The sequence below is a fragment of the Culex pipiens genome, chromosome 3, assembly GCF_016801865.2.
Source record: "Culex pipiens pallens isolate TS chromosome 3, TS_CPP_V2, whole genome shotgun sequence".
In the NCBI taxonomy this organism is placed as follows: Eukaryota; Metazoa; Arthropoda; class Insecta; order Diptera; family Culicidae; genus Culex; species Culex pipiens.
Window position 1 is genome coordinate 92686288 of NC_068939.1, and position 14637 is coordinate 92700924.

Below are 14637 nucleotides of genomic sequence, written 5' to 3' on the forward strand. Positions count from 1 at the left end.
CTATCAGAAAAACTAATAAAATTTAGTACTTTGTTCTAGAAAGCCGGAGAAAATCCACTTTTTCGTGAAATTCTAACACGTAGCCTTATGGGCGTCACAACTTTGAAACGCGTTTTTCTCGGCTTGCTGTTTTTACATATGGGACGGACACGATTAGAGCGGCAGTAGGATGTAACAAAATCACATTTTTTTGTGGGCATTTAAGGGGATGATCCCCTAGGTGTACTGAGTCAGAATCCCAAATATGAGCCCGATTGGTTGCGACAGGACCTGGCGCTCCGGCATTAAAGTTTAAATGGGATTTAACCCGTAAAATCGGTGCGTTTTGGTTTTTGTCATTTTTGAGTCCTTCAACGATTTTTAAATTTTTCAAAAACCTCATGAGCTTATAGTTTTAATTTCAGGGCACAACTTTGCCGAAGACTGTGAAGAGATTTGACCGCTCTGAAAAATGGTACTGAATTTACAAAATCTTTTCTTTTGTTTTTCTGATAACGTAAAACATGTTCTGGCAACACTCGCTTTTGATGCGCGCTTTCGGCAAACTATGCAACGCATGCTACGGTGCATCGCGACGCGTCAGCATGTCTTTGTCCAGCGTCGTGTTGTTGTTTTTGTTGTTGTGATTGTTGAGAACTAAAGTTCTTATGGAACTGCAAGAAGCTCTACGGTTGACTCTCAGGGTTCTGTTGGATGCCCAGGCAGAACCGATTCTAAACCTTGCTCGAGTGTCAACTAACGCGGCTGTCTTGAAAGCGCTTTATTACGCACGGATGTTGTGTGCATTTTGTGTATTCCGTATTCCGTATTTTTGAAAAATCCAAAAATCGTTGAAGGACTCAAAAATGGCAAAAACCAAAACGCACCGATTTTACGGGTTAAATCCCATTTAAAATTTGAAGTTGGAGCGCCAGGTCCTGTCGCAACCAATCGGGCTCATATTTGGGATTCTGACTCAGTACACCTAGGGGATCATCCCCTGAAATGCCCGCAAAAAAGTGTGGTTTTGTTACATCCTAATATGTACGGCTTTTTTTTTTTGGGAAATCGATCGATACAACGAAAAGCCAAACTGATAACTGGCTCAATAGGGACAAATAGGGCAATGAGGAAGACTGGCAAAATTCCGTATTAACTTTTCAAAAGGGCGTAACCTTGGATGTAAACAAGCTCCCCCACACTCAACGTGAACTGTCAAGAAAGCATTAGACTATGGCAAACAAACTCGCACTTTTTGACAGTTAGCCTGATTAGTTTGTTTGCCTGCATTTGTTTGCAGAAATGTCAGCCTGCATTCATTTGACTTTGTTTGGCAATTTTTCAAACTCGATAACGTGCGAATTTGTTTGTTTGTTTGCCATAGTCTAAAACCTCATTCGCTTCAGCAAGTGGAATAGACGGTTTGTTTACATGCAAGGTTAAGCCCTTTTGAAAAGTTACTACGGAATTATGCGTAGAAACAGTATAAAAAATCAATCGTTTTATGTCAGCTAAACATTTTTGTTCGCTCTTCCAGCTGTTTCTTCGGACACTTTAAAAACGCGAATAAAACGAACAAAGCTGCGCGAACATTAAAACAACTTTATTCCGCTCGAAAAGACGCGTTGTTACCCGGTTGGTAGTTTATTGGGATCTAAATAATACTAATTCTGCTGCTGCTGTTGAGGGTCCCGCGATCGAGTACGATCGGGGAGAGAAAATGCCTTTTCGCTCCTGCGAGCAATTATCAGCTGTCCAGAAGGGACAGAAAGACTGCAGTTTGCCTGCGCTAGAGTAAGAGAGGGCGATCTGTGGATCACGTTTGTGCCCTATCAGCAAACCTTCTTCTCGTGTACAAACATACGCCGGCCGCCTTGGAATCGACCGATTTCAAAACAATCTACTACTACTACAACTACTGTTATTCCTAGGGCTATTTTTAGATCTATTGTTACGACTTCAAGTTCACTTTCGATTTCATTTTCCTTTTCGTAAACAATCTCCGAACAATGCGACAATCGTCGCCTACTGCGACTGATCGAGCTATACTATTTTTCGCCTAACTTTCTCGATCTTTTCTGTAACTGTTTCTGTTGCTGTTTGTTTGCAATTTTTCTTCTGCTGTGCTGCTGTTGCATCTGCTGCGGATGCCTCGATCGCGATCTTCTGCTGCTTCGTGCTGGATTTCCAACGGTGTTCACCGCCGGACTGTAGACACCAACGGACTGGACGCTGGACTGCTGACTGTTGTACTCGAACATCTCGCTGCTGGACTGAAGTGTGCTCCAACGGACTTCGCCGCCGGACAGTTGGCTTCGACGGACGTCTCCATCGAACCGTATCGTGCGCCTCTGCGTGGGCGTTCTGGACTCGTGCTGTGTGCTGGCTGTGCGACCCGTCAGGGCCGTCTCCGGTGATGATGTGCCGATGCGCTATCAATAATATGAGAGGGTGCTTTTTAAACCGAAAAACAATGCATTGAAAAGACTTCCCTGGAAACGGGGACCGGTTGGCCCCCGTAGTCGCCTCCGGGCGACTGTTGAACCTCCACGATGCTAAACTACGATGTTGGTGATACCTGGTGACTGCGCTGCGATGATCTTCGACAGGTGTTGAACCGTCAAGCAAGCTGGCCTAGCTCACTTGCGACCTCGGGAATGCGTGGGAGGTTGAATTGGCCATTTCATCCTCCGCTGCAGGTCTGGATTGCGTCGTACCTCGAAATACCAAGCGTGTTTGCATCGTTTAGGGCGGGTTCTTTACTCATGCGACCGTTACCGAACTCAGTTGTACCATCTCCACGTAACATGCAACATAAACATCATCCATCACCAGAACAAAACAGATTACCTCAAATCTTCTTCTTTTTAGGGCAGACGTGGCGACATCGGTTGGGCTGCCGAGTGCCTGTTGTTCCGGGGTGGAGACAACCAGTATGACTGAGGAAGAAACATTCTTTGAGCTTTTTGAATTCAAAACGATTACTTAACTTAACTGGGGTTGCGGAGGCCTTTCGACCTCCGCCGTTGGAGGAGACAGGTCTCCCCTTACGCCGAATCATTGTCTCTGATGGGCAGTACGCAGATCTTAGAGATTGCGCGATTGTAGCTGCCATCCTTGGTTCGTACTGTTACGACACGTACGTTGCCATCTTGCCCTGGGTGGATGTGTGTGATGCGGCCTAGTGGCCACGACAGTGGTTGCTGGTTATCTTCCTTCAGCAGAACCATCGTTCCGACCTTCACGTTCTCCTTCTGCTTCGCCCATTTGGTTCGGTTGTTCAGGTCAGACAGGTACTGCTGAGACCATTTCCGCCAGAGTGTCTGCATGAAATGCTGTACGTGTTGCCACGCTGACAGACGGTTGCTTGGCACACTGTCGAGGTTCGGCTCCGGAATCGCCGTTAGTGGTCGGTGAATCAGGAAATGACCCGGGGTGAGCGCTTCATAATCGCTGGGGTCGCTGCTCAGCGGGGTCAGAGGCCTGGAGTTCAGCACCGCCTCAACCTGCGCCAGCAAGGTTTGCATTTGGTCATAGACCAAGTTGTGTGTGCCGATTGTCCTCTTGAACAGAAGCTTGAAGGATCGTACTGCGGATTCCCACAAGCCTCCGAAGTTCGGCGAGCGTGCTGGGATGAACTTGAATGTGATCTCTTCGTTTGCAGCTTCGTTGATGATCTTCTCCTGACTGACTTGGTTGTTGAACAGCCTGCGTAGATCCTCCAGCTCACGTTGCGCTCCCACAAAGTTCTTGGCATTGTCGCACATTATCACGGAGGGCTTGCCTCGACGTGCCGTGAACCGCTTGAGAGCTGCTAGAAAGGCTTGGGTGGTCAGATCTGCTACTAATTCGAGGTGAACAGCTTTCGTCACCAAGCAGACGAATATCGCCACAAAGCTCTTGATCGGCTGTGCACGACGGTGTGGATACACGATGTGAAACGGTCCGCAATAGTCCACTCCAACCTTTGAGAACGGTGTGCTTGGCAAGACTCTCTCCGGTGGTAAATCTGCCATCAGCTGCTCGTGGACTTTCGGCTTCACTCGGTAGCAGTCGACACACCGGTGGATAACTTGTCGTGCCAGATTCCGGGCGTTTGTCGGCCAGAACCTTCCTCTAACAGCAGAGACCAGAGCTTGCTGTCCCACGTGGAACATGCTACGGTGATAGTACTCCATCACGATCACGGCGAAAGGATGTTTGTGGTCGATAATCATGGGATGCTTGCGAGTTCCAGAAATGCTTGCGTGACGCAGCCGGCCGCCGACGCAAAGCATGCCGTCGACGAGTTGCGGGTTCAGTGACGCAATTCGAGAGTTATCCCGAACACGCCTTCTTGCCGTGAGATCAGCTAGCTCTTGAGCAAACGAATCACGTTGAGACAGTCGAACTAGCGCGTGGAGCGCACCAGTGAGTTCATCAACACTCAGCGGTCCCGTTCTGCGACAGTTGCGATTCTTCGCTTGAGCGTTAAAATGAAAGCGTAGCCAAATTGCCGAGATCCGGACCAAGTCCGTGATCTTCGAACGCACTCCAAAGATCTCGTTTGGACCCACCACTGGTAAAACCGCTGCCACGGGACCCCTTACTTCCAGCACCTCGGGATCTAGATCAGCTTCGTTGACAGGAACTGGCTGCGGCCAGTTTACCTTGTCCAATAACAGCCAGCGAGGCCCTTTCCACCAGAGTGTCTCGTAGCGAAGCAATGCAGGGATCATTCCTCGTGACACGATGTCAGCCGGGTTCTCGACGCCTGGCACGTGGTGCCAGTTCTCCATCGGGGTGAGATGCTGAATCTCTGAGACTCGATTGGCGATAAAATCTTTCCAACGGGACGGTGGGGCTGATATCTGACATTTCGATATCATCGAGTCTGTCCAAAAGTAAGCCTTCGCACTTTTCAGCGACGGGCAGGCGGAAATGACCTTGTGGTAAAGATGCGCAAGTAGCAAGGCTGACGTGAGTTCCAGTCGAGGAATTGACTGCTTCTTGTTCTTCCGCTTCTGATTGTCCAGTGGAGCGACTCGAGATTTCGAGATTAGCAGTCGCACGCTTACTGATCCGTCTTTTGCAACCGTTCTGACGTAGATGCACGCTCCGTATGCTACCTTTGACGCGTCACAAAAGCCGTGCAACTCAACTGCCTCGTTCTCGTCGCCGATTCCAACCCAGCGTGGTACAGTAATTCCGTCCAAGCCCATCAGATTCCGACGGAAATCGCGCCATTCTTCCTGCATTTCCTCGTTCAGTACGTCGTTCCAGTTTAGCTTAAGCTCCCACAGACGTTGCATAAAAATCTTGGCAATAATCACCACCGGTTGCAGCAATCCGTAAGGATCGAATAGTCTTGCAGCTTCAGATGCGACGACCCGCTTCGTAATTACTGGAACCTCGATCCACTTCGGCGTGGTGAACATGAAGCGGTCAGTTCTCGGCTCCCAGATTGTTCCCAGCGTTTTCACGGTGGAACTCGACGTATCCATGTCCAGAAGCGCTCGACAGTCACGCAAGCTCTCCGGAACGTTCATTAAAATCTCCCTGCTGTTCGAATTCCACTTCCGCAATGAGAGGCCAGCTGACTCCATCAACTGCACCATCTCGTGAACCAGCTGCTTGCCCTGCTCGATGCTCTGGACGCCAGTAGTCATGTCGTCGACGTAAAAGTCGTTCTTGACGACCTGTGCGGCGACTGGGTGCGTTTCCGCGCCCACTTCGGCTAGCTTCTGCAGGCACTTGGTTGCCAGGTATGGCGCAGAAGCCGTGCCGTACGTGACGGTTGTCAGCTCAAATATCCGCAGGAACTCGTCCGTCGAGTCACGCCAGAAAATTCTCTGCAAACGCTGGTCAGGTTCTTGAACCTTTATCATGCGGTACATCTTTTCGATGTCCGCGACTATCGCGTAGCGGTGCAGACGGAACCGTAAGGTAATGTCGATCAGATCGTCCTGCACTACTGGTCCGACCAGCAGCACGTCATTCAGCGAAACTCCAGTAGACGACCGACATGACGCATCGAACACCACTCGCAGCTTCGTTGTGGAGCTGTCCGGTCTGAGCACTGCGTGGTGTGGTAAATAATAAGCAACTCCTTCTCCCTCGTCCACCACCTCTCGCATGTGACCCAGATTCAAATACTCGTGGATGAAGTCGCTGTACTGCTTCTTCAGTTCCGGGTTTGCTGACAGTCTCCGTTCCAGTCCGAGATACCGCTTAATCGCTGTGGTTCTGGAGTCACCCAACTGCTCCAACGCTGACACCTTCTTCGGCAGGGTGACCACAAAGCGACCGGTTGCATCGCGTACTGTCGTTGCTTCAAAATGCTCCTCGCATGCCGACTCCACGGTCGACAACTTGCTCTTTGTCCAGCACGTCTCCAGCTCCCAGAATCGCGTTAGCTGCTCTTGGAGCTCCTCGTTAGTGCAGACGTACGCCATCGCAACCGCTTCCAATGGTGAGCTGTTCGGAACGCGACCAGAAATGATCCACCCGAACACGGTGTTTTGCAGCGTAGGCCCATCGTCAGTTGCTAGTAGTCGTCCGTTCTCCAGCAGATTCAGGTAGTGCTCTGCGCCAATGATCACATCAATTGGACCGCTTTCAAAGAAGTTAGGATCGGCCAGGACGGATCGCTCGGGTAGCTTCCATTGAGTCGGATTCACGGTAGCGGTGGGCAACGCCACGGTCAGCTTCGGAAGAACGTAAAAGAGCATTTCTTCCCTGAACTCCGAGATCGCCTGCGATCTGGGCTCGACATCAGCACGGACCAGTTTCGTGGCGTGCGAAAGCGACGACCCAATCCCTTGAACCGACAGCGATGCTGAAAACTTCTCAAAGTTCAGCTTTTTGGCAAAACTTGTTGTCATGAGACACTGTTGTGAACAGGAGTCCAGCAGTGCGCGTGCTTGCATGGACCTTCCGTGTTTGTCTTTAAGCATGACGATTGCCGTAGATAGAATAACGTTCGGTGTGGGTGTTGTTGGGAATGCAGTGTAGGTGTGGCTTGTGGATGGCGTTTGTGCTGTGTTGGTGAGGTTCTGTGTGGGTGTGGACGGTGGAGGTGTGCTTTGCGAGCCACTGGCTGTGTTCGTGTTGTTCTGGCTTGTGTTCTGGTTTCGTGGCTGTTGGTTTGTGTTTGTTGGTCTGTACGGTGGCTGTCGTTGCTGTGTGATCGCTTGGGGAGGTCTTGTCTGTTGCGGTGGAGCGGAGTTTCTTGACTGCAGCAGTCCGGAATGCAGCATACTGTGATGTTTCTGCCGGCAGTGATGGCAAACTCCTCTCGTACACGCTCGTGCTAGATGTCCAGGGGACAGACAGTTCCTGCACAGTTTTGATCGCAACACCACTTCGTTCCGCTCCGTCAGCAGCATCTTCTGAAACTTGTCGCAGTGAAATGGTGAATGCCACGGTTCTCCTCCACAGAGACTGCACCTGCCAGACGACCGCACCAGGGTGTGGCACACAGAAGATTTGCTCTGACGCTGATCCGTTCCTGCAGCTTTCTGCTGTGCAATAGACTGCAGGACACAACATTGGTTGCGCAGGTAAGCAATCAACTCCTCGTAGCTCGGCACATCGTTGCAGCAGTAATGCGTCTCCCACTGACGCAGCGTTGACGGATCCAGCTTCGTGAAGACCATGTAGCCCAGAATCGTACTCCACCCAGTCGTGTCTTCATCCAGCTTCTGTAGCATCAGCAGGTTCTTTTCAAATTGACTTACCAGGAAGCTCAGCCCGTCGTAGCTCTCCTTTTTGAGCGGCTCAATCGAGAAGATTGCATCCAGGTATGCTTTCACGATCAACTTCTTGATCTCGTACTTCTTCTGCAACACCTCCCACGCAACCTCGTAAGTCTCCGCAGAGAAGTCGACGGTACTGATCTCCGCCGCAGCGCTACCAGTAACAGAAGATCGCAGGTAAGTATACTTGTCCATCGGAGTCAGCTGCGGATTATTGTGTATCAGACTCTTGAACGAGTCACGAAACGCGATCCACTCGTAGATGTCGCCGCTGAATCTGGGAAGTGTAATCTCGGGGAGTTTCACCTTGGAGTACAACTGTTGCGCTGGCTGAACGAGCTCTTTCGTTGTCTGCGTTAAATTTCCGTCACGCAAGAACAGCAGGTCTCCCATCAGCGCACAATAACGATCCTCGAAATCTTGAATAGCCTGAAAGTTAGGGTCCCCCACAGTCAGGTCTTCTTGCTTCACGCCGTCACCACCGGGATCACCGCCTGTTCCCACCGCTTCAGTCGTAGCCGCAGTCGTCGTCTTCTTTTCAGGTTCAGCATCTTGCAGTACTTCAATCCGATCCCGTAGTTCGTAGAACTTCACCTGCAGCTTCTCCAGCGAATCCAAACGCACCCGAAGCTGGTTGTAATGGTCCGCCGCCTTGTAGTTTTCCACGAACTTCTCGATCAGATCCAGCATGTCGTGAATTTTCTGCTCACGCTTGAGCAGCGTAGCCATTTCGTCCGCCATCTTCGCGCTAATCACGGTTTCACTTCACAGCACTGCTTTCACCGGAACGTTGACAGACCGCGACCGCACAACTCAACGCTCGACACCGATTCCGCGCGACAGACAGACAGACTCTCAACCCAATTGACAGCAGCGAGGGGGATAGCAACCAGAGAAACTCAACAGCAGAAGGATTCCAGCGAAACTGAGACCGACCAAACCAGCGGACACCACTCTGGGACGAACACTTGCCAAAATAAACGAGACTCGCATGCACAAGATTGATTCAACCAGACTTTATTTTCTCCTACCGTCACACAGTGGCCACATGCACCAGGCCAAACCAACCACCCTACTTCCCTGCGGCAGTCCACCGATCTCCAGGTTCCCAGCTTCCGTAGACAGCTTCTACCGCAACTCAGCTTCGACCGCCGACGCCGACCAGCAACTCCGGAACCTCAGCAACCGCCGAATCCGCTTCCGTACCGCAGCTACAGCACCGATCCTCCCGTGATGGCGCGAAAGTCCACTTCAAGGCTCAAAACCGCGATGGCGTACAACGACGCCGGTTACAACCGAGTATTGTTCTTCAGGTCACTGCACTGTCAGTCCAGGTCACTGAACCTTCTTCTTCAACCACGTAGGGTTCACTGAACTTTTTCCGCGGTGGAACGTTTCCAAACCGAAAGTCTGGAATCTACTTTCACTTCCACTGCCACCGCGTCCGCGAACCGTGTCCGAATTGTCCCGATCCGGCTCGAAGGACCAAAATGTTCGCTCTTCCAGCTGTTTCTTCGGACACTTTAAAAACGCGAATAAAACGAACAAAGCTGCGCGAACATTAAAACAACTTTATTCCGCTCGAAAAGACGCGTTGTTACCCGGTTGGTAGTTTATTGGGATCTAAATAATACTAATTCTGCTGCTGCTGTTGAGGGTCCCGCGATCGAGTACGATCGGGGAGAGAAAATGCCTTTTCGCTCCTGCGAGCAATTATCAGCTGTCCAGAAGGGACAGAAAGACTGCAGTTTGCCTGCGCTAGAGTAAGAGAGGGCGATCTGTGGATCACGTTTGTGCCCTATCAGCAAACCTTCTTCTCGTGTACAAACAATTTTGAACATGGGACAATTATGCGTAGAACGGCAGTACACTACTTAAAAAAGGACAAAAACAACAACCTGTGCTTGAGAACAGGCCAAAATGAGTAAAGGTTAGTTAGTAAAAAATATGGTTATCTACCCTAGTTAGAAATTGATTTAAAATTGACCTAGATTGCGTTTATTCTGCTACAAAAATCACTTAATTAAAGCAAAACTATGCAAATTGTTCGACTTTGGCCCGTTTACTTTGTTTTGCTTGTATAAACGATTTCTTAGTCTGATAATCAACGTGTCATTCGTTTAAAAATATATATTTAATCGTCATCCATAAAGTATGTCACGCTCGAGGGGGAGAGGGGGGTCTGAGCAAGTGTACATTGCATGTTATAAGTACCGTAAAACGGGGTGACTTTGATAGCCGGGGTGACTTTGATAGGTTTGCGATTTTTCCACAAAATGAACAGTACAATTAAAATACGTACGGAATGGTTTAGAATTATACTGACCGTGGTAGAGAAGTGTTCAAAGTACCTCAAAAAGAACTTTTCATAAAATTTTAAAATGTTTAAAAAGTTAGTTTACTATAGTTAAGAAAATATTGATGAAAGTCATTATTTTAAACTTCCCAAAGTGTCATAATTTTCTTAATGAACATGATTTTGAATCGAAAAACGGAATGCATTTTCGGAATCTTTGGACAATTTTCCACTAGGAGAAGGTTTAATAAGTTTGTAAATAATAAATAATATGTGTTTTTGAAACGCAATTTCAAAAAATCTCCGGATTTATATGCATTTTCAGTAGAACAAATTTTATCCAAAATGTGAAAACTTGTGATTCTTGCTTCGAATTCAGTATTAAATGAAATATAAATCGACAATTTCATATACAAAACCAGTTTTACCAAAAATCCGACAAAATTCCGACTTTTTAACAATTTTACCTAAAATTTATATGTATTTTGTTAAAAAGCTTATAAACTTAGTTAACTAATCATAAACATTGATTTTTTTTCTTAAAAACTATATCAGCTACTTTAGTGATGGTACATTTAACGTACAAATAAAGTTTGAACATCTTAAATATGATTTTAACAAGGAAAACTATGACTATCACCCCGGAATTTAAACTAAGAATTTTTAACGTAACTATTCTTCTAAGCACTATTGAAACATCTTTTTTTCCAAAATAGTGCATGGACTTTGTGTGGCCTACCCCAGTACATGTTTTAAAAATAATAATCTTGATAAAAACCTTACCTGTTGGAAAATATTCCAAAAACAAATTGAAATCCTATCAAATTCACCCCGGTTTATGGAATTGGGAAAGCGTGACAAAGTGAGGGGGGGGGGGGGGGGTTAATTTTGGCTGAATTTAGCGTGACGCACTTTATCGATGAAGTCTAAGAAGAAGAAAGGCTGAACCGCAAACGTCACGTTGGTTTCTCCAATCTATAGCAATAAGGTCTAGTCTAATCTGCGACATGTGATTGAGTTGGCATGCACAGTTGTGTTTTCATTTTAATTTCCTACGTTTATTTGATTTTTAATTTATTTTTTTCTTTCTTTTTATTCCTTTTCAAACCACCCGCAACACATCTGCAAACCGCAACTCAAACAACCACCTGCTCATAAATCTAACACACGCACAACAAACCAAAAATATTGCACAACAACAACAACAAATGCACACAATCACGCAACAAAACACGTGCTAATTCAAATGTGCGTGCGTGCTTCCGTCCGTGCCTGAACCTCTCTCTTCCCACATTTGCGTGCAAATTCCCGCGCTGAAGATGGACAATAGAAGTTTTAATAGTGGTAGTGGTGTGATGAGGGTAAGTAGTTTCTTCTTTTTTTTCGTTTCTAGTTTTAAGTTCGAAATTATTATTTTTTGTTTAGTATGTGCAACTTTTGAACTAGAGTTAAACTTAAGTTGCAGTTCGACTTGTGTTTACTGTAAACTGTACGAACTTTGTGGATAACCGAAACCCTTTTCTGTCTGCTTTGCAGGATTCCAACAGCAGTGGTCAAAGACCACAATCGAACAGTCAGGGCAAGACTGCAACTAAGCAAGGCTATTCACCGTCTACTTATTGGACTGCGCAGAACTAAATACATGTCTACATTAAAATTAACACTAAAAACCACACCCCCAAAACACACAGCTCGTGTACTGTATTTGAAGCGTAATTTGAAGAGCGGCGCTGCGGCGGAGCGAGCGCGGAACAAAACAAAAAAAAACTCTGTGTCAAGCAGGTACAACATCCGAACACACACTTATACATACCCCCTCTTCAACATCCCAAAAAACCAAAATTCATAGACACAAACACAGACACACACACAGAGGCGAACGGCGACCGGTTGAGCCAGACACATCCACACATTCAAAACTTTCTTCAGACCACAAATTGTACCCCACAAAAAAAAGTCAGCAGCACGTTCTCGCGGATTGGGAGATTGATTGGACGATGTTAGAAGGGATGGCAAAAGGGAATATTTCTGAAACACTAAGCGAAAAAAGATCTACTTAAGAGTAAAAGCTGAAGTCGAATGAATTAAAATTTACAACACTTAACTTATTTAAATTTAGAACAAAAACCAACGTCATTGAATGAATTTCATAAGAACCACCCCCGCAAAAACAAAATTCATAAACACACAACACACAAACTATCCTTCATCAGCTGCAACAGTGAGTTTTGTCAGTTTTCGTTTAATTTTTAATAAAAATGAGGAAGTCTTCTTTTTTAAAAATCTTTTTTACGTTACTCTGGTCGAAAACCGTTCGGAAGGGAGACTAAGCTTTTTTTGTAAGGGAATAAGCAAAAATGAGTAAAGCAAACTACACAATAGCGAGCGGTCAAAAAAGAAAGCTATGCTGAAACAAAAGGAAATAGTATACAAAGAAGGCTCGCGCGCGCGCGTTCGCGATGGCAACAAGAAAAAAAGAACACACCACACACACACATAAAATAATAAAAATGTTCTGTAATAATTTAATTTAAATGTAGAAACGAAATTTCTAATATACCTGTAAACATTTTATTTTCGAGTTGTTTTTGGTGATGACAGTCCGTAACTTGGTGGAAAGCTCCAGATTCTGGCAAACCTTTCAGAATCGAAACCGTTAACACAGAGAGTAAACATGTGATGTAGGTAATGATGTTTCAATCTTTAGTTAGGCGCCACCCATAAATGATGTGACGGAACGGATGGTTCGACGAGGAATGTCAGACGATTTTGGACCCGTGAGAACAAGCAGACGAACAAACAGTTGCGAAGACAGCAAACCCATCTCTTTCAGGATAATAAGCGCACTGTATCGCTTCAATGAAACGCGTAAGTTCTACAAGAAACTCAGTCAATCCCAGAATGGCTTCATGCCGCGAGCCGAAAGGTGCCGGGATAAGGACGGGGGAATTTTAACGGATGAGCGTGAGGTGATCGAAAGGTGCAAGCAGCATTTTGACGAGCGCCTAAACGGTCCAGAAGCGGAGTACCAGAACGACGGGGGGAAGTCATCGGTATGGTAGATGACTGGGACAAACCAGCGCCCACGATGAGGGAATTTAAGGAAGCCGTCAAGAAGCTGAAGAACAACAAAGCGGCTGATGAGGATAGTATCGGAGTCGAACTAAGCAAGTCCGGACAAGCTGGCGGCATGTCTGCAACGCCTGATAGTCAAGGTCTAGGACACAGTACAGCTACCGGAGGAGTGGAAAGAGGGAGCAATATGCCCGATCTACAAGAAGGGGGACAAGTTGGAACGCGGCCTACAAAGTACTGTCTCAGGTCATTTTCTGTCGTCTGTCAAAGGGAGCAAAGGATTTCGTTGAAACGTACCAAGTCGTGGAGTGGAAATCGACGACGGACCAAATATGTTTGCTACGCCAAATCCTTCAAAAATGTCGCTAGTACCAGATCGCGACACACCACCTGTTCAATGCTTTTAAAGCCGCGTATGACTCAATCAATCGTGAAAAGCTAGGGCAGATTTTGCACGAGAACGACTTTCCCATGGAAAGCTGATCAGAATTGTGAAATCAACGATGGATGGGGCACGGTGCAACGTGAAGATTTCGGGTGCGAAGTCCGACCCGATCTAGTCACGCAAGGGACTGCGGCAATGCGACGGTATCTCTGGCTTATGTTTCATCACTGGACTTCAAGCTGTTATAAGGCAGGCGGGCTTTAACCCACCGGAGGTCGCGTACGTGTACTTTGTACACAGTTTGTAAACGCACTTGTAAGAAAGGCGAAAACACGCGACTTCCCGAAGGTTAACAAGTGGTTATTAACAGATCCAGCCAGTTCATCTGCTTGTCCGGGTACTTAGCCGAAAGGTTAAGCGATCTGCCTTTCAAGCAGACGATCAGGGATCAAATCCCGCCCGGTCACCTCGCCACCGATTTTTCAGTGGCAACTTGAACCCCCTGCTCCCTCTGGGAGCAACAGATACACACACGGTAATTAATTACCACACACACACATGCCGCTCCCCCCACTACAACAACTAGCGGTGGGTGAGTCGGGAATGGACGGGAAGATAACCAACCAACCACACCACAACGCGTGAAGGAAGGACGGAAGACTCTTACAACAAGACCCCCAGGAGATCATCATCAACATCCATCAAGACGAGGAACAATAGATCTCGGATCTATAAATAAACGCACGGCTCTGTGATGGCAAGGCCGATTGAGCCAGTTAGGGTATAGGTTAAGATAGAGGACAAAGAATAAAAAAAAAAAAAAGTTCATCTGCTTCGTTGACGACATGGACATTGTCGGCAGAACGTTCGAGGAGGTGGCTAGGAAGTAGATATACCGAATTGAAGCGGGAAGCGGAGAAAGTTGAATTGAAGGTGAATGTGGCGAATACCTACGAAGTATCTGCTGGCAGGAGAACCGAGTCCCTTAGGGCTCGCATAGGACCGAACGTGTTGGTCGAAGGAGATTAGTTCGAGGTTGTGGAGGAGTTTGTGTACCTCGGATCGTTGGTGACGTTGGACAACAACTGCAGCGGGGAAATTCGGAGGCGCATCATTACCGGTATTCGTGCTTACTATGGACTCCACAAGACCTTAAGGTCTGGTCT

General features: G+C 47.2%; 1 protein-coding gene across 8 annotated transcripts in view; it reads left to right on the plus strand.

The window, feature by feature from the left end:
* Positions 1 to 12585, plus strand: part of LOC120430383 (protein lingerer-like) — a 34373-nt gene extending 21788 nt beyond the window's left edge. For 7 of the 8 annotated variants that reach the window (XM_052710935.1, XM_052710937.1, XM_052710933.1 and 4 more), the window contains 2 exons: positions 11331 to 11372; positions 11548 to 12585. In XM_052710935.1, the coding sequence (XP_052566895.1) occupies positions 11331 to 11372; positions 11548 to 11649 (144 nt within the window). In that variant the 3' untranslated portion in view covers positions 11650 to 12585. The remainder of the gene's footprint in view (positions 1 to 11330; positions 11373 to 11547) is intronic. The other variant, XM_052710936.1, reaches the window with a different exon arrangement.
* The last annotated feature ends 2052 nt before the right edge of the window (positions 12586 to 14637 follow it).